Source organism: Rattus norvegicus, chromosome 9 (assembly GCF_021556685.1).
Source record: "Rattus norvegicus strain SHRSP/BbbUtx chromosome 9, alternate assembly SHRSP_T2T, whole genome shotgun sequence".
Taxonomy (NCBI): domain Eukaryota; kingdom Metazoa; phylum Chordata; class Mammalia; order Rodentia; family Muridae; genus Rattus; species Rattus norvegicus.
Window position 1 is genome coordinate 123,551,380 of NC_141542.1, and position 24,223 is coordinate 123,575,602.

Below are 24,223 nucleotides of genomic sequence, written 5' to 3' on the forward strand. Positions count from 1 at the left end.
CTGCTTTCCATGGCTCTATATCGTCAGCATTGTTCTGAGCATGGGGTTTCCTACTTCTCTGTGTCTTGACTGACACTAGTCTGTCTTTCTAATAGTCTGTCTGATAGAATTCATGAGACGTGGAGTTTAATTTTGGGGGTCTCATTTTTCTCAGTTGTCCAGTGTGGCAGAGACTTCCTCACAGTTGCCTGTTTTCAAGGCAACTTTGTGACGTCAAGGTGGATTTCTATCTTCTTTGGTGGAGACATGTTATCCAGAGAGATAAAAAAACCTGCCTCTGTGCACTTGGCATCTCCTGATTTTTCAGGGCACTTTAAGAACTTTTTGCTCTCCTCTTTCAACAAGCTCTACAAAGTCTTACACCCAGACACCTGAGTGTAGTAGAACAAATTCCAGGGCACACGGAGTGAGAGCTTCACAATGGCAGTAGTATCTGAATTGGTCTCCAATGGGCATGGAAACCTGATGTTGTACTATTGGGTGGAAGGAAGTAGGAGCAAAACAAAATAGCCCAAAGCCCCTGCAGGCATAGAGTGAGGCACTCCAGCACAGGCACACTGGCTACAGGATCTGGCTGGGGGGAGGAGGAGAGGAGGCGAGAAGTGATGCAGAACATCCTCTAGGGGCTTTCTGATGGCCTTTTAAGAGGTTTCACTTTAAATCATAGACATTTTGATTATTCAGAGCAGTGTGGAACAAGGATATGAAAGACCTGCCAAACTAAGTGATAGTAAACTGCCAAAAATCAAAGTTTTGCCTCCTGCCATAAATGATATCCGCAATAGAAAAATAAATGCGAGGGAAAACATGCAGATGATCCAAGAGCACACATTACATTCCTGTTTTCTGTGTGTCCTTCACTGACGCAGATGTTCTTCACCCTGTGGTTTGCTTCACAATTTTGAGGACCACAGTTAGTTGGACCATGCTCCCCACCCCAGGTTTGGCACATGCTTCCTCATGATTATATGAGTCCTTGTCATTTCTACGTGACATCAGACATCCCAGAAGCCATGCTAATGACCATGTTGGTTCCCATTGTATCCTGGCAGGTGTATGCATGGCAGACTCTCTCTTCCTGTTAGTGGTAACCTAGTTTCAGGACCAAAGGAGAGTGATCCAAGTTTCTCCACTGTACAACTACTTTATTCCTGGTGCAACACATCCATATCTGTTGGGGAATTACTCCAAGATTATACAAATATTCTATCTCTGACCAAATCTATACTCACTAATTTCTAGCATTCACTGGTATTGATTGGCCTGATCAGTATATGCTTGCTAAGGGCTGATGTTCAAGTACCATGCATCCTCCTGATTTCTCCTTCGCTGACTGATGTTTGCTTTTTCTGCTTTGTCTATCAAGAACTCATGATGACCAATGCCTGTCCAGAAAGATGAAGGACACTTTGTAGGGACAATTACACGGTGGTATGTGGTTTGTGACAGATTATCATTTCGATAGTATATTTGTAATCTTTAAGTTCTGGAAAACCAGAGTTCGACATGGGATGCATGTAGTGTGGTGTAGTGTAGTGTGGTGTGGTGTGGTGTAGTGTAGTGTACTGTGGTGTAGTGTAGTGTACTGTGGTGTAGTGTAGTGTGCTGTAGTGTAGTGTGGTGTAGTGTAGTGTAAGAATATTTACGAGAAGTTGGGAAGGCAGGGAGGTGGAGGCCGCTGTTTGTCCGATCTTTAGAGATAGTAACAAGTCTATAACAAAGGCTGTGCGAGAATTCATTCGGCAACAGAAGGTCAGCTTAGAGCACAGCAGGGATTCCACTATAGAGAAGCATGTTGGGATAGTTATTTCATGTTAGATAAGATTATGACTTGGTGTATTACTGTTTTCTTTTGGAGATTAAGTATGACATGAGATGTCCTGTTGACAAGGGGTGGCTATGTGATGACCAATCTTGGTTGTCATCTTGACCATAACTTAATTAGAAACTTTGACGAGGATGAGGAAAATCAGACCACTTGAATGTGTACATCAGTCTAACAAGGCATGTCTGAACTTGAAGTAGCCATCTGCTTTTGGCCTCATGGTGCTGCCTGCAGATGTGTCTGCAGTGGTTCCAGGATTCTCATAAATGACTTATTCCTATTGACATTCTCTTTAACTGATTTATGTCTGGACTTTAGAGTTCTGTCAAGTCAGTTCTCATTCACTGGCTTGCTTTTCACACTTCCAGAAATACTTGTTGACATAACCCATTGGCTTTTAATCTATTTTCACTGCGACTTTATATTACCATATTAGTTGTGCTTTAATTGAGTTATTATTTTGCTTAAATAGCATTAGATTTATAATGCTGTAGCTGAAAAACTCGCTATTTTTATTGCCTTCCATTTTTCCTTCCTCATCATTCCTTCCATATAAATGCACTTTTGTTAGTTACTTACTGTGAACTAATTAGTGCATTGAACCACATCAAAATCTTAGTGGTTTTTTTTAAAACACATTAAGCACCTTTACTTCTTCCCACAGCACAGTCATGCTGATTCTAATTAGTAATGTGTTGTTGTTGTTGTTGTTGTTGTTGTTGTTGTTGTTGTTTTGTTGTTTTGTTGCAGTTGCAGTTGCTATGGGGCTAGGACTTCTCCAGTTCCTTGGGAATGACCTAATCTGATGGCTGCACATGGTGGCTGGGGGATTTAGTGGCTGACCTCAAAACCGACTTCTTTCTTTGACCTTACCTGCATTAGTTACCACCCAGCTAGAGGACTGTAGCTAACTGCAGTGGAGTCCAGAAATTACTGTTTCTTCCCAGAAGAAAACATCCTAAATCCTTGGCATTCTATGCTATACATATTTTGATTTCTCCCAAATGATTGTATACACATACTCTCAGGAACACCTACACTTCCTTTCCTATCATTGGGGTTTAAGTAGAGCATCCTTTGCAATTAATTAGGCTCTTTCTCTCTTGTTAAGCATTCCTTTAGAAATACCTTTATTGGGGCCATTTTGCTAGCCCAGCAGGTAAAGGACCCTTATGTCAAGCCTGCTGACCTAAGTTCTATCCTAAGAGAAATGATTGCCACACACAGTCTCTTAGACTCTGCTCACATGTGCCTCTAAGCAGCCCCACCCTCTCATGCACCCACGCATATACACAAATAAATTTGTACTAAAAATGTAAATGCCTTTATTAATATTTGGCTGCATTTAGAGGGGAACACAGTGAGAGTAGGTGTTTATTTCTGCATTTAAAAGCTGTAAGTTTAACACTGAAGCTTGTGAATGAATGCTCAATGGAGGCTATTTTCTGAGACCATGACTACAGTTCATGAAACCAAGGGATAGAGACCCTAGAATTGACTCTCCAAGAATAGCTGCAGTGCTCTCACTCTATCTCCAAAATCACCTCTCAAGCAGATATCTAAGATGGTTCAGACATTTGTAAAGCATCCGAAAGATTGTTGGTAGTCAGTAACCCCATCGTGATTTCCCTATAGAGCTAAATTGCAATAGCAAAATTCATGCTAAAAAGAAATGCCTTATTGGGTTTCCAAAATGTACTAATTGCATGTGGCCAGAAGAATGGTTGTATTTGGTAGTAATAAGGTAAATCCTAAATGTGTAGTTCACTGTCATGGGTAGTCAGGGCATAAATTAATTAACTAAAATGATATCAACTGGGCAGACCTTAAGTGTGAAGGACAGCTGGGGCCCGAGGCTTTAACAAGGAACAATACAGTAATGAAGTAAGAGGATGTCAGGTCAGTCATAAAAGAACTCTGAGTGGAACATTATGTAGTTAATGAGAGGGGGAAACAAAGACAGAAACAACTATAGATTTTATTCAAAGTTAAGGAGGGAGAAAGCAAGGATGCGGGTTACCTGACCTGAACCGTTACAATTCATACCAAGCCGACTGCAGGCAAGGCCAGGTACGGTGCTTGCAAAAGTGGTGCAGACTCTTTGGTGATTTCGCTAGATGCCGGGTTGTGCTGGTTTCTTAATTTTTTCTGCATCAATTTCAAATCAGCTCTATTTTGAACAAAACAATTACAAATGAGCTCTCTGAACTGGATGAGGTACACCTGTAATCTGAGCACTCAGAAGACAGGAGGGTAGCTGGAAGTTTGTGGCTAGCCTGAGCTACATAAGGAGATAGTATCTTAAAAAACAAACAGCAACAAAAGAGAAGAAAATTAACAAAGTATCTGTCTTGACAAAAGCCAGAGGAGCAATTCCCCAAATGATAGATCCAGGAGAGATGGGTGACCAGGTAACAGATCTGAGAGCCTGTGACTAGGCTTATTTAGTTACTCTGCCTGAAGGATCCCCCCACCCCCACACACACCTCTTTAATTGTGAGGAGCTGATTATGCATTGGAGGCTTCTGGCATCATTGACACTCTGAATACAAGAGCTTTGTTCTAATGTCTGTTGTTTTAAAGAACAAAGCAAATCTGAAATCTGACTCCTTTTCCAGATTCATTAGCTGAGGCTTTACCGGGAGGAAGTCTTCTGAAATCACATGCTAGCTCGCAATCATATAGGGTCAGCAAGGGATCATTAGTGATCATGTGACCTGTGGTCAATGAATGTCCCCCTCCCCATCTCCCCATCCCTCTCATATAGAGACTTCTGTGGGAGTGCCGCTCTCTGTTCGGAATGGCTTTCCTGTCAGAGTCCTGAATGCTGAGATGAGTGTCAGGCCTCTTTTAGTTCTCCTCAAAATCCAAAACAGGGTGATGAATGAGTATTGTCTGCTGGGCATTTTGGGTAATCCACATCCTTACGATGCTGGGACAAACCATCCAAAGAACTTTTTGTCAGCTTCACGGCACAGCTGACTTTAGGTTTTTTCCAAGTCCTAAGGACCCTAACTCTTGGGAGTCAGAGTCTTGGCTGCCACTTCAGTCTAACAAGTCCTGGCAAAACCACCAGGCCTTGGTGAGTGAACTCATGAAGTAGTCAGCAGGTGCTTGCACACATTGGTATTGGCCCTCTCAGAGGTTTGCTTAAGACTGAAGGAAAATAATATAAACTTCTGATGATACAGGCGACAGTGTTGTTCATAATACATGGGGATTTGTGAAGAATCTTCTGACCTGTGTGTGTGTGTGTGTGTGTGTGTGTGTGTGTGTGTGTGTGTGTGTTTGTGTGTGTGTGTGTCTTCTCAGGTTATCCTGGTCCAGATAAGTTTTCCTGGGCAGACTACCTGCAAGCTACTCAAGCAAAGGCAGTCCCCGCCAAGGCCTTTAACACGGTGAGTTCCTGTGGTGCCCACCCTCACCTCCCTGAAGCAGGTGAGCCCGGCTGCCTCTGCTGCTCTACCTGTTTCTAGTTCTTGAATCCAGGTGATGATTTCATAACCAGCTTGCTTTGCTTTTGCTTAAGGATGCAACATCGCACTTATGGCCTGTTGCTCCTACATGCTAGCATGTAGACATTGATTCCTTATTGGAGTCACAGAGAGGGACATAGAGGTGCTAACCTAAAGGGTCCCATCAGCCACTGCAGGTGGAGAGCTTGAAGCCCATTTTCTCTGGGCCAGCTGAATGGAGAACTCTGATCTTTCTGTATCCTTTTCTCAGGGACTGTTTGGAAAATGATGGTAGCATAATCAAATAGGTGAGACAGTGGATAGAGTCTGGTGAGCACAGATTTATCTCTATATGAGGGCAATGTTTGTTCTAGCCATTAGGCAAATACTGATGTTTATGGTTTGTATTTACACATATTTATTCAGAGTTTAACTAGGTAGAAATTAATTTGTAAAACATTTTACACACAGAAGTGGTACAATTTAGAAATATTGTGTTCTAAATCAGTTTTTTTTTAAATTCCTTCCAAATTCTGACTTTTCCCTCTGACTCTACTTACCTCTTTTTTCCCCTAAGACAGGGTACTTTTGTGTAACCCTGTCTGTCCTGGAACTCTCTATGTAGACCAAGATGGCCTTGAATTCACAGAGATCCATCTGTCTCTGCCTCACAAGTGCTAGGATTAAAAGCTTACCTTAAATCATTCTGGTGACTAGACGAGACTTGAAACAAAACACTGTTTTATTTCTCTAAGAAAAGGCTTAGTGGGTGGGTGTAGGTCCACAGAAGAAGTCCAAAGGGTCCTAAGCTATAGGAGTTTCAAGGCGTCAAAGCTTCAGTAGCAAATGTGCCCAATGTCTGGTAGCTTCTCTTTCTCTCTTGCCTTTTTTCAAACCTTCATTTGATTTTCCTAGAGAAAAAAGAAATATCTAGCTGCAAAAACTTCTAGGCTCTGTCATGGGTTATCTTGGATTCAGCTCAAATATATACATTTGGCATCTACAATGTGGAACAATTACGTTCCTTGTGGAGAACAGCAATCTTAGGGGAGAGAAAGAAACTTCTCAGACACCTAGTTATACAGACACAGCCCATTTAGTAGGCGTAGTGATGCTTTCAAAAGAAAATATGCTTGCATATAAACTGTGCTGGAGTTCAGCAGATCCTGGAGAATGGCTTAATTATTTATAACTCACACATTAATAGAGTTTTATTTTCCTATGGCCACAGCTAGACTTGAGGAACTCAGTGTGATTTTATTTCCCCGTGAAGTCAGCTGAACACTTTTCACGTGAAATGGCTTTTGATGGGAAGCCATCAGCTAAACCTGTGAAACCACTGGAGTGGTCTCTCTTTTGACCGCTACGTTCATAGGACACATGCCACACCCAGTGGGCTCCCCATCCTGTTTCCTTTGCTTGTGTTCTTATCATTTTGGACTCTTGGCCCCAAATATTTTAAAGCTCAAACCTAAAGTCATAGGTGAGTTGATGAAAGGAGGACTTATGGCTTTAAATTACATCAAGGTTAGATTTTTAAGAGAGTTCTTAAGTTGAACTTTTAAGCAGCTTTTCTCCAAGAGTATATTAAAGTTTAAATTTAGAAAACACCGTGTTTATCTTTCTGAGTGACTTGCTACATAAATGGACTGCCTTTTAAGACACGCAGCTCAAATGGCTAGCAAAAGTAGTAAACCATCTTATTTTATACTGATATTGGAAAAAAAATCTAAACGGATAGAGAGACTGTAGTCAAGAACCTTTCAAACCTTGATGTCATCATTGATAAATTCATAACTGAATCCGTCCGTGTGTTACATAGTAATCTCGAAAATGTCCATTTTTTTTCTTTCTACTAATAGAGATTTTCATAGCAGTGATTTGAGAATGCGCATAAAGTCCTATGTGCTCTTAAAACTAAATCCCAATTTTGTTAAAGATCTGTGTATTTGCACCACAACCACGATGTTGGGGCGGTGCAGTGGGCACCTGGCTTGCCGGCTTCATGGCCTGTTGTGCTGTGATGTTGCAGAGGGCTCCACACGGGTTTTTGCCAAACCTGAAGTTGGAAGCTGTGGACAAACGGAACCCCCGGCTAATCCGCGTCGCTACCGTTACAGACGTTGATGACTACAGAGTAAAGGTACAATCTTTACTTATCGTACGGGCTCCCCAACGTTCCTTGCACCTCCCCCTTCTTGTGAAATACTTTATCTTCCTCAGATTTTAATTCTAATGCAGGGTAGTTTTCTACCGGAGAAAAGGTTTTTCTGGGGAGAAAAGCTGATCTGGATCTAGCCTTGCTGACTGTCTTCAGCAAGTAGAGATTAGAAATAGTTTCCTTGAGGCAGGAGGCCATGTAGCTGACAGAAAGGCTACAGGGTGCTGCTTTAAAACCTCCATCTGCTTTCTTCTCTCCTTGCATATCTTACATAGGTATTTTTTAGGTGAAATAGGCAATCTCTGGGTTGAACAGGACCAGGACTGAGGGATCCATAAGGCATTTTTCTCAGACATTCTATAAGTTCTTCCTTAAATTAGAAAAAAAAAGATTTCATCTCCTTTTTGTTGGCATTATCAATTTTTTTTCTTGAAATCATTGTCATAATTTCTATGAGCTTTTGTTTTTCTGCTTTGGATTAGAAAAAAAAAACAAAACAAAAAACAAAAATCAGAATGTATTTTGGTCACGGTAGCCAAAAAGTTAGGGCTGAGTCAAGGGGCTGATAAGCAGATTTCTGTGTTGTCCTCGTGGAAGACTCATCTTTGAAATGAAATTTTTCTAAGATTAAAATCGTTCCGTCCTTTTCACAGAGAGCAGAAAGCATTTGTCAGGGTGGCTTCATTGTGTTTTGTAAGGAATGACAGTTAGAAACAATTCCTCCATTTGAGCACAGTTTGTCTTCACAGTAATGAGACCAGTGAAGTAAACTGATTCAAATAGGCATTATATTAAAAATGTATTTGTTTGGTGCCAGTGTGATACAATTGAAAGGAAGGTTTATTTTATTTGCCTTGTCTTTAATTTGAATAATTCACTCAATACAGTTGCAGGTACATGGGTTCAATGAAATTCAGAGGTGAGTATGGGGCTGTGCCCGTGAGCCCCACACATGGCGGAGTTCTTTGTTCATCTGACAAGTAAAGTAACAAGTGTGTCCAGGGACCAAGTAGCTGCTGTCTCCTATAATACCTTGCAGTCAACAGTGTATCTTAAATTCCATTTTAAGTGTGGTATCTCTGCCTCATTTTTGGCTCATTGTTATTTCCTGGCACTCAGGGTGGCAACACATGCCTTCTCACATTGGCTCTGTGTAGATTCACATTTATAACTGTCATGTTTAGGTACTAGCTTTCATTTTAAATTTATTGCATTTTGGTTTTTAATAACATACAAAATGATCTAGATTGTTATTAAGGGAATATCTTATTGATATTCCTAAGAAATGTATTCTGCCTTCCACTTATTTGCTGCCAGCTTATTACATGAACATCTTGAATTAACCTATTTATTATCTTAAAATATAATTTGAAAAACTTTATCTCCCTGAGTGAGTTCATTATATTTCTCATTTACTATCTCAGCCTTGAGATTTTAAAATCTTTTGAGCATTCAGTATTTAGCTGATCACTGCAAAGCAATATTTCATTTTTCTTGTTATTCTCTGTAATTCATAGAAACTCTCCTTATTGGAGGAAAAAGAATATGAAGTACTTGTGAAAGTATTAAAGCCATAACTACCATCTCTGTGGTCTTTGGGATAATAGAAGGCCTTTAGGATTTTAGAGTTAAATAAGAATATGTTTATGTAAGTGCCTACCTTACATAGCAGCAGTCTTTCAAAACCAGTACCAGTTTTGGAATATATTTTAATGTCTTGAGATCTCACACATAACCTTGGCCAATTGGCAAAATTTTCTCACTGCCTATTTTTGGCAGAGCTTGTCTCTACTCCTTGCCTTCCTTTATCCAGTCCCACAGATGGGTAAGTAGTTATCTTGCTCTTTGAGGTACAGAGGAGATCTGTGAGCTGACCATTTTCTAACAAACTTCAAGAGTCAAGAGTATTAACTCAAAATCCATTCCTCAATGTCACTCCAGAGGAAAGGCATTAAAATGAGAGCTGGTTTCCCCCCCCCCCTGATCTCTTGTTTACAGAAGCTGAAGGTCTTTGGCTGGTGAGAAACTATTTGAAGCTTTTTGATCTCTTTTCTTGGCAATCCCTACATTCCTCAATCGGTGTGTTGATCTCAGCATTCTGTGATGTTTCTCCTGCAAAGTCTTTGTCTTTCCAATACATTTTTTTAATTACTGGCCCATCATAGTTATTAGTCATGTGAAATGGAGGAGCAGAGGAGGGGAGCGCTGAAGGTAGTTTGGGGTTCTATCAATTGAGTATGTGTAAACTCTTCCCTCATTCTCTGTCCTTTCCTAACTAATTCCCCGTTGGAAATCTGATTCTGCAGAAGGTGTCAAGAAGTGCCAGAGCTTGACCTGGGTTTGACCTTTCGTTCTGACCCGCTCAGCTTTGCAGTTACTTGGGTGGTTTCTCTATTACAGTAGTAAATGAAGGGACCACAGTGGAACGCACCAGCAAAGGCTCCAGGACTGATAGGCGCTGCAATGACAGACAGAGCAAACCACTCGCTGGGGAATGAGAGCATCGTTCTGGACTCTAGGCCCAGCGAACTAGCCAGTGTCCTACCACACCTGTATCCCACAGCAACTCTTTAAAGTTTTTCCGCTCTGCTCTGTGTTTGATGAGGAGAGCTTAAGGAACATCAACATAGTTTCAGAGAGCTAAACTCAGAGCCAACATTTTTTGTGCTTTGTCTTTAGCTAGAAGAAGGGATTAGGCTGGTGGAACCATATCACTGCTTCAGAGATGTGTGGTCTGCAGCCAGATTCAAGGTCACGTCTTTCAGTTCCCTCTGCTCTTAGGCTGTCTGTCTGGCTTTCATTCTAAGACTCCGTTTGGCCAACTGTGTGTCTCCAGGAGGTCAGTGGTGAGGTTTTACTGGCCATGATTGGATATTAAGGTGACACTTTATTCCCCTTATGTTGATGTCTGGACTTATTAATTACCATGGTTACTCTCTAATAAATATTTATGATAGACTCGCTGCTTCCTGTTCAATTTGGAGCCAGCCACTATGTTTGGTAATTATTCTTTTGTTTGGCTGCACACTGCACTCTGCTATATCCGAAAACCCATTACTGTCATCTTATCAGGAAATGCACATTAAACTACAGTAGATGGATGGGTACTTTAAGGAAGTTTAGACTACATTCAGGGGCAAAGAATATTCGTCTATGAGAAAATACAAAGGGGGGATTTAAAACAGAGTAATATTTGATAAATATTTGCCCTGTGGGAACTGAAGCTAAGCTGTGAAATAAATTATAAATGAATTCCAAATAGATGTCTTAGGAAGCTCTCCTGAATCATTAATAAATTGAGCCTCCTCAGCCTTTTCATATTTAATACATTAACTGGACGTATTTGTCGTCTTTCTAAGCGAAATAAAGACACTCTGATCAAGGAAATTTATGGTAAGTTGTCCACTTTCATGACTAGAAATAATTTTGGAACCTAGGTTAGACTAAGGAGTTGAAAACTTTTGCTTCCATGAATCTATAGGTGAATTAGCATAAAGAGATCCACATGTAAGCGAGCAAGCATTCACTTGCTTGACAGTTGCCATGTATATAGCCTCTGGAGTCCTGGTTTCACTGTCAAGGGATCTAGTCCTGCAATAGATCAAAATTTCTTTCCGGGATATATTCCTGGAAACGGTTTTGAGACACGAGGATAGAAGAAGATACTGATTTTTAAAAACAACCGTTCATTGAGTTGCAAACTTATAATTACCGGGCATTATTGTGTCACAGCAGTTGATGACGGTCTTCATTTGGGAAGAAGACTGAGACACTTCTAAAAAGCATTCCGACCAACTAATGAGAAGATCATTTTTAAATCTGGTGAAAGGATAAATCACTGTCAACCATAATGTCCAGAAAAGTTGAAGAAGGTGGAGTGTCACACCTGGAGAAGACACATTAGTGGAAGTGCAGTCATCATCAATAGCCTTTGTTACAGTGCGAAGGATGCTTACCTCAGCAGGAGTCCAGGGCTGCCCTTCACTTCCTGTACAGCTCCTTGCAGCCACCTGTAGTGCGCAGGAAGCAGATGCAGGGAGTTTAAATAACAATGACCTATGGTGCAGGACACAGGTGCCCCGGTTCTGTAGCCCTGGCTTCTAACCTAGGGGCAGCACAGGTTAGAACCCTATGAAGTGCCGGAGAGGGGCTATTTCTTATTTGTGATCCTGTGGTAAACCATGTGTTCAGTGTCCTTGTAGATAACATCCAAAGGGATGGATGTTCCCATCCTCCAACTGGGCTCCACAAAATACTCCCATGTGATAATATATTCCTAAACTTTTTGATAGTGCTACTTTTAGCTTATAGCGTGAGTAAGGACAGATGGCAGCAGGCCCTGTTTGACCTGTGGGCTGTAATCCAGCAGCTCCTGTCTTAATGGAGATCGTGGTGACGGGAACATAAGATGAAGGGGTTGTCATCTTCAGTGTAGGCAGCTCCACGTCCCTGCACCATCTCTTCTGTTTGATCATTGATCCAAATCACACCTTTGTTTTTTTATATTCAATATAGTTTTAACTGTTTTTCGGTAAAAGAAGTTTTAAGGTATGATGTCTGCTATGTCATTAATAACACAGTTGTAAAAAAAAGAAATGCATGTTCCCTGTACAAAACAGTTCTTATACATAATTGGGCTTTCAGCGTAAATACAGCCCCGGCTCCCAAAATGAGGGGCAATTGTTCACACCGTGGGCTCACCTATCAACCAGAACTGTATTCTTACCCACAAATGTAGGGCGAGAGCTACCATCCCAACTTTTACTAAAGTTATTGTACTTAGAACAGAAACAAAGGTCGGACAGCTAAATGCATGACTGCAGTAGAGAGGAACTGTCAAACCTCCCCGGGAGCTCCCTCATGCATCCAGCTCGCCCCGTGTTACCAGCTATCCTGAGAGACCAGGCAAGTGTCTGGCATGACTATTTGGCTGGAGGCTTCATCTGAGTCACAAGGCTAGCTAGACTAGAAATAGAACAGTTCACAGCTTTCTGTGCAGAGCCCTGTCTGGGTAGAAGCTTAAGTGAAACAATGGTGCTGCAGCTCTTCTTCTGGGCTTTTGTGGTCCTCAGAGCATCTCAGGACTGCTACAGATTATGCGCCTGCAAAGCAGACATGTTCCTGCAGGGAAGTGCTTGAAGGTGTTTGTATTGGGGGGGCTAATGGGTGCTTGGATAAGCCAACTTATAAGTCAGACTGTCGCTACCCTATATTGGCCTTTCATTTAAAACTGTGTTTACCCAAAAGGTATGAGACCCTTGACCTGCTGTCAGCACAGCTTTTCACTCCTCACCCACAAGGCCCAGTGTGGGATGACTGCACTCCTTCAGAGCACCCAGAGGGTTTTCTGGACTTAATTTTAGAGGAGACTTACACATTCCCCCTTGTTCTGCTGGGCTTCTAGAAGTGTGATTTCTGTCCAGCTGCTGTTCTGACTTTTTCCATGCCCTCACTAATACTGACACTTAGCTCATTATGCTGAACATCGTCTTTTCTTCTCACATCCTGCTGTGCAGCACACTTTTCTTATGCTGGAGGACAGTCTCTCAAAAATAAATAATCAAACAAAGCCACGCCAAGATCGTCTGGCTAGGCACACTCGCCAACTTCCCTCCCGGCCCATTCCGAAACTGGTGCCATTTCTTATAAAAAAAAGAATGATAGACACAGATGTAGTTTATTCTTTGACAAGGTAGTTGATGATACGTGATTTATTTCCAAGTTGTAGTTATATTATGTTCTGGTTGTTAGTTACTGTAGCAAATTAATGCAAGTTTAGTGCCTTAAAACAGATCAGATTTATATTATGTTGTGTTGATTTTTTTTTTTTACCACAAAAGACTTCTGGCCTAACACAAGGCCCATCTCCTGTGTGAGTCTACCAAGTTGATGGTCAACTCTTAGCTACTAAAGCTCTAGCCTTGTCGGCGTCACACCCAAATGTATCACTTTTCAGCCACTGTTACCTTCTGTCCTTTGCTCCTATGGGCTGACGATCATCTTACAGCAATATAAAATCTATTTGGTCCAATATCGCAATTCCTATGATCAGTAACATTTCTAACATTTTAAATGTCCAGAATCTTAGGCTAAACTGAGAAGCATATGACTTTAATCCCCTGTGCTTGATAAACAGATGCAGGTGAGGATTTTGGTGAGTTCTAGTCTGGTCTGATCAACATAGAAAGTTTTAGGCCAGCCATCTTAAAGGAAAACATTTAGCTGTGATTTCCTATGATATCAAAACCAAGCTATATGCTTCTAGCTTATGACAAATGCTACAGAACATAAATGTTCTTATAATAAAAAGAAGTTTCAAAACATAGTAAGGAATGACTATGTAAGGGGAATCCAACATGGTGAACACCAAATTCTTCAGCTCTGGGTCTGACATCTGGGGCTCACGATGAAATTGGTGGAATCCCAAAGGACTTAGGAAGCCCCACCCCTCCAGCTCGGCCCCCACCCTCAGTACACACAAATCCTCTCTTGGGACTCACCATGCCTTCAGTAGATGGTCTGAGCATCTCATAGTCTAGTATCTCCAGTATCTTGTGGTCTCCATTGCTTCTGGGAACTGTGCAGCCACAAAGGCAACTCCTGCAGTGGAAGAAAAACAGTTGCTCGTTGCTTTCACATTTGTATCTACTGCCATGACTCTTCCCAGAGCTCCAGTCACACATTTTACTACTGCTTCATACTTCTTATATTTCTAAAGGTAATGTTTCCTAGGCTAAAATCTTCCGCAAACCTGAATCTGCCCTTGGTGTTCTTAATTGATGACACTCTCGTCTGCCTAATTACCCAAACAAACTTTTATTAACATCTGGGTGTGTCAGATCTCTCATACAGTGCCAAGCACCACATGCACCATATTCTAACTCTACATAAGGCATTCTGAGCCCCACTCTCTCCCTATATACCCATGCTTGCCACCCTAGTGAAAGCTAACAGCATCTATCATCTAGACACAGTTCCCTCAGAGGGAGAGGCTGTGTACCCATTTAGATTTCAAGGCTCATTTAAAGGCCATGTTCATATAAAACTGAGCCCATCCCTGTACATTAGTGAAAGCCCAATGGCTGCCTTTACAAAGCTAGGCTGTACTCTGGAACAAAATCCATGCAACTCAAAAGTTCTAGCAGGATCTTTAATATATAAGTTAGACCGCATGGTTTCCTTGATTCCGCACTTCAGAATCTTCCTGTTGCCTTTGCTAAAAACAGTCGACCCTCCCTGCACTCTAGGAGATTCTACATAGTCTGGTTCTGACACTTAGTCACAGTTAAAGATGACTATAATATTTGGAGGAAAATAGAAAATATGAGCTTTTGACCAGTGACTCTTTACTTGTTTTTAACAACTTTCTAGTCAAGTTGAACGTGATAATCCAGTCACAATTATGCTCCTTTTGAACTTGAAATTGTCAATATTTATTCGTGAAGAGCTGAGTGCATGCAGCAGCCTTGTGAGAAATGACAACGATTTGATAGATGGCTTCTGTTACTGTCATTGTTTGTTAGAACACCGACTGTCAGGTGCGTCCTGATTTCAGAATCATTCAACTGACTGCAAGACAAGGAAAATAGACTTTGTGTTCCAGAGCACAGCCTAACTTTGTTAGGGCAGCAGATGGGCTTTTACTAATGTACAGAGGTGGGCTCAGTTTTACATGAGCATAGCATTTAAATGAACCTTGAAATCTAGTTATATGGAGCCACTGTATCTATGCAAGCTATACATAGATAATTTTAAATCCATCCAAAACCAGTACATTCGGAGGATGAGTTCTATGTTGTTGCATAAGTAATCTATACTTCCGCCAAGCATGATGGTACAAACATCTGTCTGTAGCCTAACACAGAAGGACCACAAGGTCAAATCCAGTTTGGGTTACAGGATTAAACCTTGTATTGAACAAAGGGATGAAAAACAAAACAAGAACAAACTCATCTCTTTAAGTTCAGTACAAGACAATGGCTACCTGTCTTCCTTTAGAGAGTCGTCTCAGAGTCCTCATTTCATAGAGATGATGATTTTTGCCATGGTGATTAGGTAGCTGTCTATTTGAAATTTTCTCTGTAAGCACAAATTCAACACCTTGGTTGGCTGAGAGAAAGGGCAAAGATCCTTCAGAGAGGTCTTAAATTTCATTTCACTAGAATCCAAGAACCTAAACCTGTTCTCCTCATTGCACCCCATTTCCCAAATCAATCCAAGGAACGAATCTCCTGCCATCTCCCATTAAGCCTTTCCCTTCTCATGATCTTATTCTCATTCTCTGGGGTAAGAGGAAAATCAGCAAAATTGTTGATATTTCTGTGGCCACACTCAACTTCCTACTCCAGTCCTGAGCCTACCTAAAGAATTCCACTCTCTTCTCACATGAGTTCAAGTTCCATTCTCAAGGTTACCTGATAGTACATTCTATATTTTCCTTATTTCTTTTTAAAAACTTTTTAATATTTTTATAATTCTTTTTTATTAAAATATTTTATACAATATATTCTCATCTGACTCTTCTCTTCCCAGACCCTTCCCGGCTTCCCATACACCCAATTCTAAGCTTTATTTCTCATTCCTTAAAATGCAAACTAAAGCTAAAATAAACGATACATACATGCACCAAAAAGTCCACAAAGATGGAAAATAAACATATAAGCTAGAGACAAATAAAACAAAAAGCACCCAAGCAAGGCAAAATGAGACAAAAGCCTCTCCAGTGAGGCTCTACTGGAGAAAATTAAGTTTTCCCTTGCCAGCAGGTTATCTATCACTCATAGTTTCTTGGGAAGGAGTGGGAGCCTGTGTCTCTTTCTCCTCCTAGATCTAGCATTCTGCTTGGCTTGAACCTATGCAGTCCATGTGTCTCTGTGTGTCTATACATGCATCAGTCCTACTGTGTCTCGAAGACACTGTTTTCTTGGAGTTAATCCGTCACTGATGCCTCTTACAGTCTGTCCATCTCCTCTTCTTTGTAGATCCCTGAGCTGAATGCCAGGGATCATTTTATGTACATTGTCCAATTGTGTCTCTATGCTAGTTCTCATCTACTACAAAAAAGAAGCTTCTCTCATGAGGGCTGGGTGAAACCCTGATTTATGGTTAAAGCAGAATATCCTTAAGGGTCCTCCCCCTCCCCTATTTTCCTTCAGCAGAACAATAGTATTTTTGTTTTCCCCCTGGGTTCATGGCCTATCCAATCTCAGGCCACCCCTGCTGTATCAGGTATGGGTTCCATCTCATGAAGCAAACCAAGGAATGGTTGATTATTCCTACAACATTCATTTTACCCTGGCACCTGCATATCCTACAGGCCGGTCATTGTCACAAGTCAGTGCCTTTGTAGCTAGGTTAATGACCACTATTCTCCTATAGCATGAATGGTACATTTCAGGACCATGGACAGTACTCAGTAGCTGTGAAGCCTCTAAGAAGGCTCTGCACTTCTGTGGGGGATGAGATACGTACTTGTGCAGTCTCACCATACAACAGTTGGGTCTCACCATCAGCTTGTGGACAGCAAATGGTAACCTTCACAGTACCCTGTGATATTTGGAGATTCTCATGAGCTTTGGCTAGTGACTCAACATGATGTAACCTATTCCTGGCAATGGAATATATTCATTTGGAAGTATAAGATGTCTAGTTGGGACATGTCTTTCCCACTGTTTGATGGTTCCATTTATATTCCTTTCATGTATGTATATAGTTTAGGAAGGTTCAACACTAGCAGGTTTCCATATAGCCTGTCAAATGACCCTTAGTATAGTTGTCCCTCCCCACATACCCTCCCTTAACTTATTGCCCATCCTATTTTCTATTTAATCCTGCCATCCCATTCTCCCCTGACTCTTGATAACAATATATTCTGTTCCCTTTTCCTTGGGAGGTTACCCCTTTATCTCAATACCTTGCTCTGCTCTGTGAGTATCTAAATTGTAACGTATATATCCAAGGCATAAAAGCTAGCATCCATAGAAAATAAAATATACAATATTAGACTTTGGGAGGGTTTGGATCACCTCACTCAGGATTATTTTTTTCTTCATGTTTCATCTATTTACCTGCAAGTTTCATAAGAGCTGAATAATATTCTACTGTGTACATGTGCCCTATTTTCATTATCCATTAATCAGTTGGTGGACATGTAGAATATTTCCAATTTCTGACTGTTATTAGTGGAGCAACACATGGACATGGATGAGCAAGTAACTCCACAATAGAATGTGAACAGCTTCTTATGCTTGCTTAGGAGTGGCAGAGCTGGGTCTTGAGGTAGGTCTAGCCCCAGCTCCCTGGTGAACCATGATAGTGATTGCCATAATGGCTGTGCAAGTATGCATTCTCCACAACAACGAGTAAGTCTTCCCTTTTCCCCTTATTCTCACCAGCATGTGTGGTCATTGTGTTTCCAAACACAATGACTTGTGTTTCATCGATGCCAAAGGATGTTGAACATTCCTTTAAGTGTTCCTCAGCTATCTGTGTATCATCTTTTCAGAACTGTCTGCTTAGTTATGTTTCTCATTTTTAAATTGGTTCATTCATTTTCCTAGTCTTCAGAGATTTTTAGTTCTTTATATATTCTAGATGCTAACACTTTTATCAGGTATGTAACTGGCGAAGGTATTTTCTCAATCTATGGCCTGCTGAGTTTTCAAAATGATGGTGTCCTTTGCCATAGAAAGCTTTTCAGGTTCATGAGGTCCCATTAATTAATTGTTGCTTTGAGTGCCTGTACTCTTGGTATCTTGTTCAGAAGGTCTTTCCCTGCGCCAATTTATACAAGACTATTCTCCATTTTGTTTCCGATCAGATTCATGGTATTTTGTCCTTGATCCATTTGGAAATTAGTTTTGTGTAGGGTGATAAATAGGGATCTATTTGCATTTTTACACGCAGTCATCCAGTTTAAACAACATCATTTGATTTCTTTATAAAAAGTCAGTTTGAATTCATTGATCAGTGTATCTGCTCTAAGGCCCTTTCAAGGCTACTTTGTTACTGTAGCATATCTAGTATAATTTGAGATCACTCATGATGGTACATCCAGCAGTCTCTTTATTTGTACAGAATTGTTTTATCTATCCTGGAGTGGTTGTTGTTGTTGTGTGTGTGTGTGTGTTGTTTTTTTCCTGTTTTGTGTTTTCATATGAAGCTGAAGATTATCCTTTTAAAATGTATAAATAACTACGTTGGAATCAGTAGGATTTCTGTAGAATAAGTTTTATTATAAAAACTTTTACTTGCTTGCTTAGAGTTATCTTAAGATTTTTTGGGGGTGGGGGCTATTGTAAAAGGTATTATTTCTCTGATTTCTTTTTTTATTCTGTCCGTATTATGTAGGGAGGCTATTGGTTGAATAGCCTGTGTTAATTTTGTATCCTGATACATGACTGAAAGTGTTTATCAACTGTAAAAGTTTTCTGGTGACATTTTTAGGGCCCTTCATACATTAAAAATTCATATCATCTTCAAATGAAAATACTTTGACTCCTATTTCTTCTATTTTCATCCCTATCAGTTGTTATATTGCTCTAGCTATGACTTCAACCTCTATATCGAATAGTTACAGAGAGAGTGGACATCCTTGTTTTTTTTCCTGATTTTATTAGAAATGTTTCCCTCCATTTATTTTGTTGATGCTGGCTGTGGACTTCCTGTAAACCATCTTTGTTTTGTTGAGGCATATCCATACAGGACTTCTGTCATAAAGGGATGTTGGATTTTGTTAAAGGTCTGTTGCTTGAATCTTATGATATAAGCATATGATTTTATGTTCCAGTCTGTTCATATGGTTGTTTTTACTGATTCATCTCTGGGATGAAGCCAACTTTGTGATGTGTTCCTGGATTTGGTTTGCCGGTGTTTTATTGGGAATTTTTGCTTCTATATTCACCAGGGATATTGGTCTATAATTTTATTTATTGTTGGGTCTTTGTGGGACTTATATATCGAGGTAATAGTTGCCTTGTAAAAATAATTATGGAACATTTAGTTTCTCTTTTTGAAGAATAATTTGATAAGTATTGGTGTTAATTTTTGAAAATCTGCTAGAGGGGTTGGGGATTTAGCTCAGTGGTAGAGCGCTTGCCTAGGAAGCGCAAGGCCCTGGGTTCGGTCCCCAGCTCCAGAAAAAAAAAAGAACCAAAAAAAAAAAAAGAAAGAAAATCTGCTAGAATTCTGCATTGAATACCTCTGTCCCTGGGCCTTTTCAGTTGGAGGGACTTTTAACTAGTGCTTCTATTTCAATGGGGGTTAGGAGTCTCTTTATATTGCTTATTTGCTTTTGTTTTAACTTTGGTAGATCATATATTTCAAGAAATCTATCCTTTTCTTTCATGTTTTCTAGTCTGGTAGAATACAGATTTTTCAAATATGAGTGGTTATTGTTGTTGTGTGTGTGTGTTGTTTTTCCTGTTTTGTATTTTCATATGAAGCTGAAGATTATCCTTTTAAAATGTATAAATAACTACGTTGGAATCAGTGGGATTTCTGTAGAATAAGTTTTATTATAAAAACTGAATTTTCTCAGTGTCAGTTGTATAATCCCTCTTTTCATCTGTAATGTTCTGAATTTGGTCTTATCTCTTTGTCTTTTAGATAAATTGACTAAGGTTTTACCATTTTTATTTATTTTCTCAAATAATCAACATTTCTTTTCATTGGATTTTCATATTACATTGCTTGTTTGTTTATATTTTATTGATTTCAGTCCCGAGTGTGATGATTTCTTGCTGTCTATTTTTTGAGCCATTATTTTTCTTTTTGTTCTAGAGCTTCCAGGTGTGCTATTCTTCCAGATGTGAGATTTCTCTAAATTTTCCCATGTAGGTTCTTGATGCTATGAACTTAACTCATAGAACTATTTCATCGTATCACATAGGTTTGAGTTTGTTGTGTTTTACTTTCATTTTCATCCAGTTCTAACATGGTTTTAATTTTCTTCCCAATTTTTGCCTTGATCCATTTTTATTCAGTAGTAAAATGTCTAGTTTCCATGAATATCTATAGTATTTTATTATGGTCGATACAAAGTTTTAATTCATGTTTATGTTATAGAATGGAGACTGTTATTTCAATTTTCTCATGTCTGTTGAGATCTCTTTTGTCCCAGATTATACAGTCACATTGGAGAAAGTTCTAAGAGGTGCTGAAAAGAATGTAGATATTCTTGGGTGAAATGTTCTGTTAACATCTGTTAGGTACTATAGTGGTTTGAATATTCTTGGCCAAGGTCATAGCACTATTAAGAGAAGTGGCCTTGCTGGAGTAGGTGTGGCCTTGTTGAAGGAAGTATACAACTGTGGGGATGGGCTTTTAAAGACCTTCCCTCTAACTGTCCATGATAGAGTCTTCTGTTTGCCTTTGGAACAAGATTTAGAACTCTCAGCATCTCCAGGACCATGTCTGCCTGGATGCTGCCAAGCTTCCTGCCATGATGATAATGGGCCAAACCTCCAAGTAAGCCAACCCCAAGTAAATGTTGTCCTTTATAAGAGTTGCCTTGGTCATGGTGTCTCTTCATGGCCATAAGAACCTAAGACAGGTACTTTTGGTGTATAATGTCAGTTAGCTACAGCATTTCTCTGTTTAATTTTTGTCTGTAGGATCTATCCATTGATGAGAGTAGGATACTGAAGTCTTTCACTATCACTGTATGAGGGTCAAGATGTGAATTTCACTGTAGCAGTATTCCTGTGATGAACTTGAATGCCCTTGTATTTGTTGCATTGAGGTTTAGAATTGCAATGTCCTCTTCGTAGATGTTTTCCTTCGATGAGAGTATGGTGTCCTTTCCTATCTCTTCTGAGTAGTTTGGTTTAAAGTCTTTTGTTGTTGTTGTTCAGATATTAAAATAGCTATGTGAGCTTCCTTCTTGGATACATTTGCCTGGAATATTTTTTTCATCCCTTTGCCTTGAGGTTATGTCTACCCTTAATTTTTAATGTATGTTTGTTGCATCAGAAAGTTAGATCCTGTTTTCTTTCTTTGTTTTTGTTTTTGTTATGTTTTGTTTTTGTTGGTATTTTTTATCAGACATTTTCTTTACTTACATTTCATTTTTATTGGATATTTTTATTTACATTTCAAATGTTATCCCCTTTCCTGGTTTCCCATCCATCAACCCCTTATCCCATCCCCCTCCCCTTCTTTCTGTTAGTCTCAGGTATTTTATTGTTGTTGTTTTTAGTTTTTGAATTAAGACCACTAATATTGAGAATTGTCAATGGGCAGTTTTTATTGATTTCTGTTTCTTTGTTTGTATCATGTGAATTTTCCTTTTCTACCTGTTGGTTTGGTGTTGTGGGATTGTTTAATTCCTTGTATCTTTTTGGGTTTGATTAACCTCTTCAGACTGATATTTTCCCTCTAGTTCTTTCTGTTGGACTCTATTGGTAGACAGATACTGGCTAAATTTTGTTTTGTGGAGTATTTTTTTCTCTGTTGGTTTCATTTCATAATTTGGCAGGGTATAGTAGTCTGGACAGAGCTGGCATCTGTGTTATCTCAGGATTTACAGAACATGCATCCATACTCCTTTTTAGACTTCCCATTGAGAAGTCTGTTGTTATTCTAACGAGTCTGCCTTTGTTTCTTTATTCATTGCTTTGTCTTCAGCTCTTGCAGTTTTCAATAACCTTCGCTTTCTGTTTGTTTTGTTTTCATTTTGATTATTGTTTGTTTGTTTCATTTGTTGGTTAGTTGGTTCTGTACATTTAGTGATTTGATTACCATGTGCCATGGAGAGCTTCCTTTCTGGTATTAACCGTTTGGTGTTCTAAATTCTACTTGTACCTTGATAGGCAACTCCTTCAGTTGGAAAAATTTTCTTCTATGATTTTGTTAAGATATTTTCTGTGCCATTGATCTATTATTTGCCTCTTTTCTGGTTTGCCTCATTTCCATATCCCTATTATTCACTGTGTTTTATTTTCATAGTGTCTCAGAGTTCCTGGATGGTTTGGTGTTTTAGGTGTGGATTTTAAAACATTTTTTTTTGAGGTAGCAATTTCTTTTATCCTATCTTCAACGTCTGAGATTCTCTCTTTGTGAGGTTTTTGTTTGACATCCTAAATTTTAATTTCCTGTTTTATTTCAGTGTGTGTGTGTGTGTGTGTGTGTGTGTGTGTGTGATTTTATTTCTACTTTCATGTCTTGAACCATTTTCATTAAACTGTTTTTTGTTTGTTTGTTCTCTCTCTCTCTCTCTCTCTTTCTCTCTCTCTACAGAGTTCACTGGGGGATTTATTTCCACCCTCTTTAAGGTCCTTGAAAATATTCATAATCACTATTTAAAGTCATTTTCCTGTGATTCAGTTATTTTGACATTTTTCAGGGCCTACTGTAGTAGGATTAGTGGGTCCTGGTAGAGGTACTGTACTGGCTGGTTTTGTGTGTCAACTCGACACTAGCTGAAGTTATCACAGAGATAGGAGCTTCCCTTGAGGAAATGCCTCCATGAGATACAGCTGTAAGGCATTTTCTCAATTATCGATCAAGGGTGGGAGGACCCAGCCCCTTGTGGGTGGTGCCATCCCTAGGATGGTAGTCCTGGGTTCTATAATAAAGCAAGCTGAACAAGCCAGGGGAAGCAATCCAGTAAGCAGCACCCTTCCATGGCCACCGCATCGGCTCCTGCATCCAAATTCCTGCCCAGTGTGAGTTCCTGTCCTGATTTCCTTTGGTGATGAACAGAAATGTGTAAGTGTAAGCTGAATAAACCCTTTCCTCCCCAACTAGCTCTTTGGTCATGATGCTTTTGTTCAGGCATACAAACCCTGACTAAGCAGGTGTACTGTCTGGACTGTCCGTGTTTGTGTTTTGATGCTGGGGTCTAAGCATCTGGAGTTAGGATGTTCAAGGCATTTCTTGATGTTGTTAAGTGACCATATTTTGGGCGGTTGTCTGTACTCAGGTCACTCTTGCGCTCTCAGGACCCTGGGCAAGTATAGTGGGTGCAGGTTCCTCAGTTCAGAGAGCTTCAGTAGGGCAGTGGGTAGCAGAAAGGAGTAGAGATGGGCTAGGAGGAAAGGCTGAGAGGGGCTATGGGAAGGAACAAGGAGAATTGGTTCTGTATCAAGAGGTAGATTCCCCAGGGCATTAAGGTGTGAAGGAAGAGGGTCTCTTGCAAGAGGGCTGCAGTAGTTCAAAGGATAGTTATGGGGGTGTAGGGATAAAGGGAGTGGGGATCTGTCTCAGCACCAACAGGTAGAGTCTCCAGTGAATGCAGGTTGAATAGGAGGAAGGCCTCTGCAAGCAGGCTGCTGCAAGACTCAGGTGAAGATTTAATGCAGAGATTTAATGGAAGACAAGGAGGCTAGTGAAAATTGCCTCCCCGTGTGCCAGCCCAGTGAAGGCAAATTGCTTTTTATCTCGACTATTACTTTTTGGCCCCAGAATGCAAGCAGGTGGAAGGAAGACATGCTCTACGTTCATTAGCCAAGTATTTCTGGGTCTCTAGACCCAAATTTAAGAGTATTATTTTTATTACTTTTTAGTTGGAATATAAAATTACATGCTTATTATTACATATTATGACATGTATACAAAGTAGTCAAATGTACTTACTTATAGATCAGCCTATAGGCAAGAATGCGGGATGTTATACTCATGTTCTCTCTTGTTCTACCTTCTGTCTTTCTTTTTTAGATACCTTCTTCCTACCCCCTAATTGTTTTTCTATCATCACAATATACATGTATGCACATGCACAAACACACACATTCACACACACCCTACCCAGGAGCTAGGTAGCTTCCATATCTTGGGTTTTTC

General features: G+C 40.0%; 1 protein-coding gene across 3 annotated transcripts in view; it reads left to right on the forward strand.

The window, feature by feature from the left end:
- L3mbtl4 (L3MBTL histone methyl-lysine binding protein 4) overlaps positions 1-24,223 on the forward strand; it is a 533,749-nt gene that overhangs the window by 258,332 nt on the left and 251,194 nt on the right. For all 3 annotated transcript variants that reach the window (XM_087564391.1, XM_087564392.1, NM_001433416.1), the window contains 2 exon segments: positions 5,138-5,223; positions 7,313-7,423. In XM_087564391.1, coding sequence (XP_087420517.1) covers positions 5,138-5,223; positions 7,313-7,423 — 197 coding nt within the window.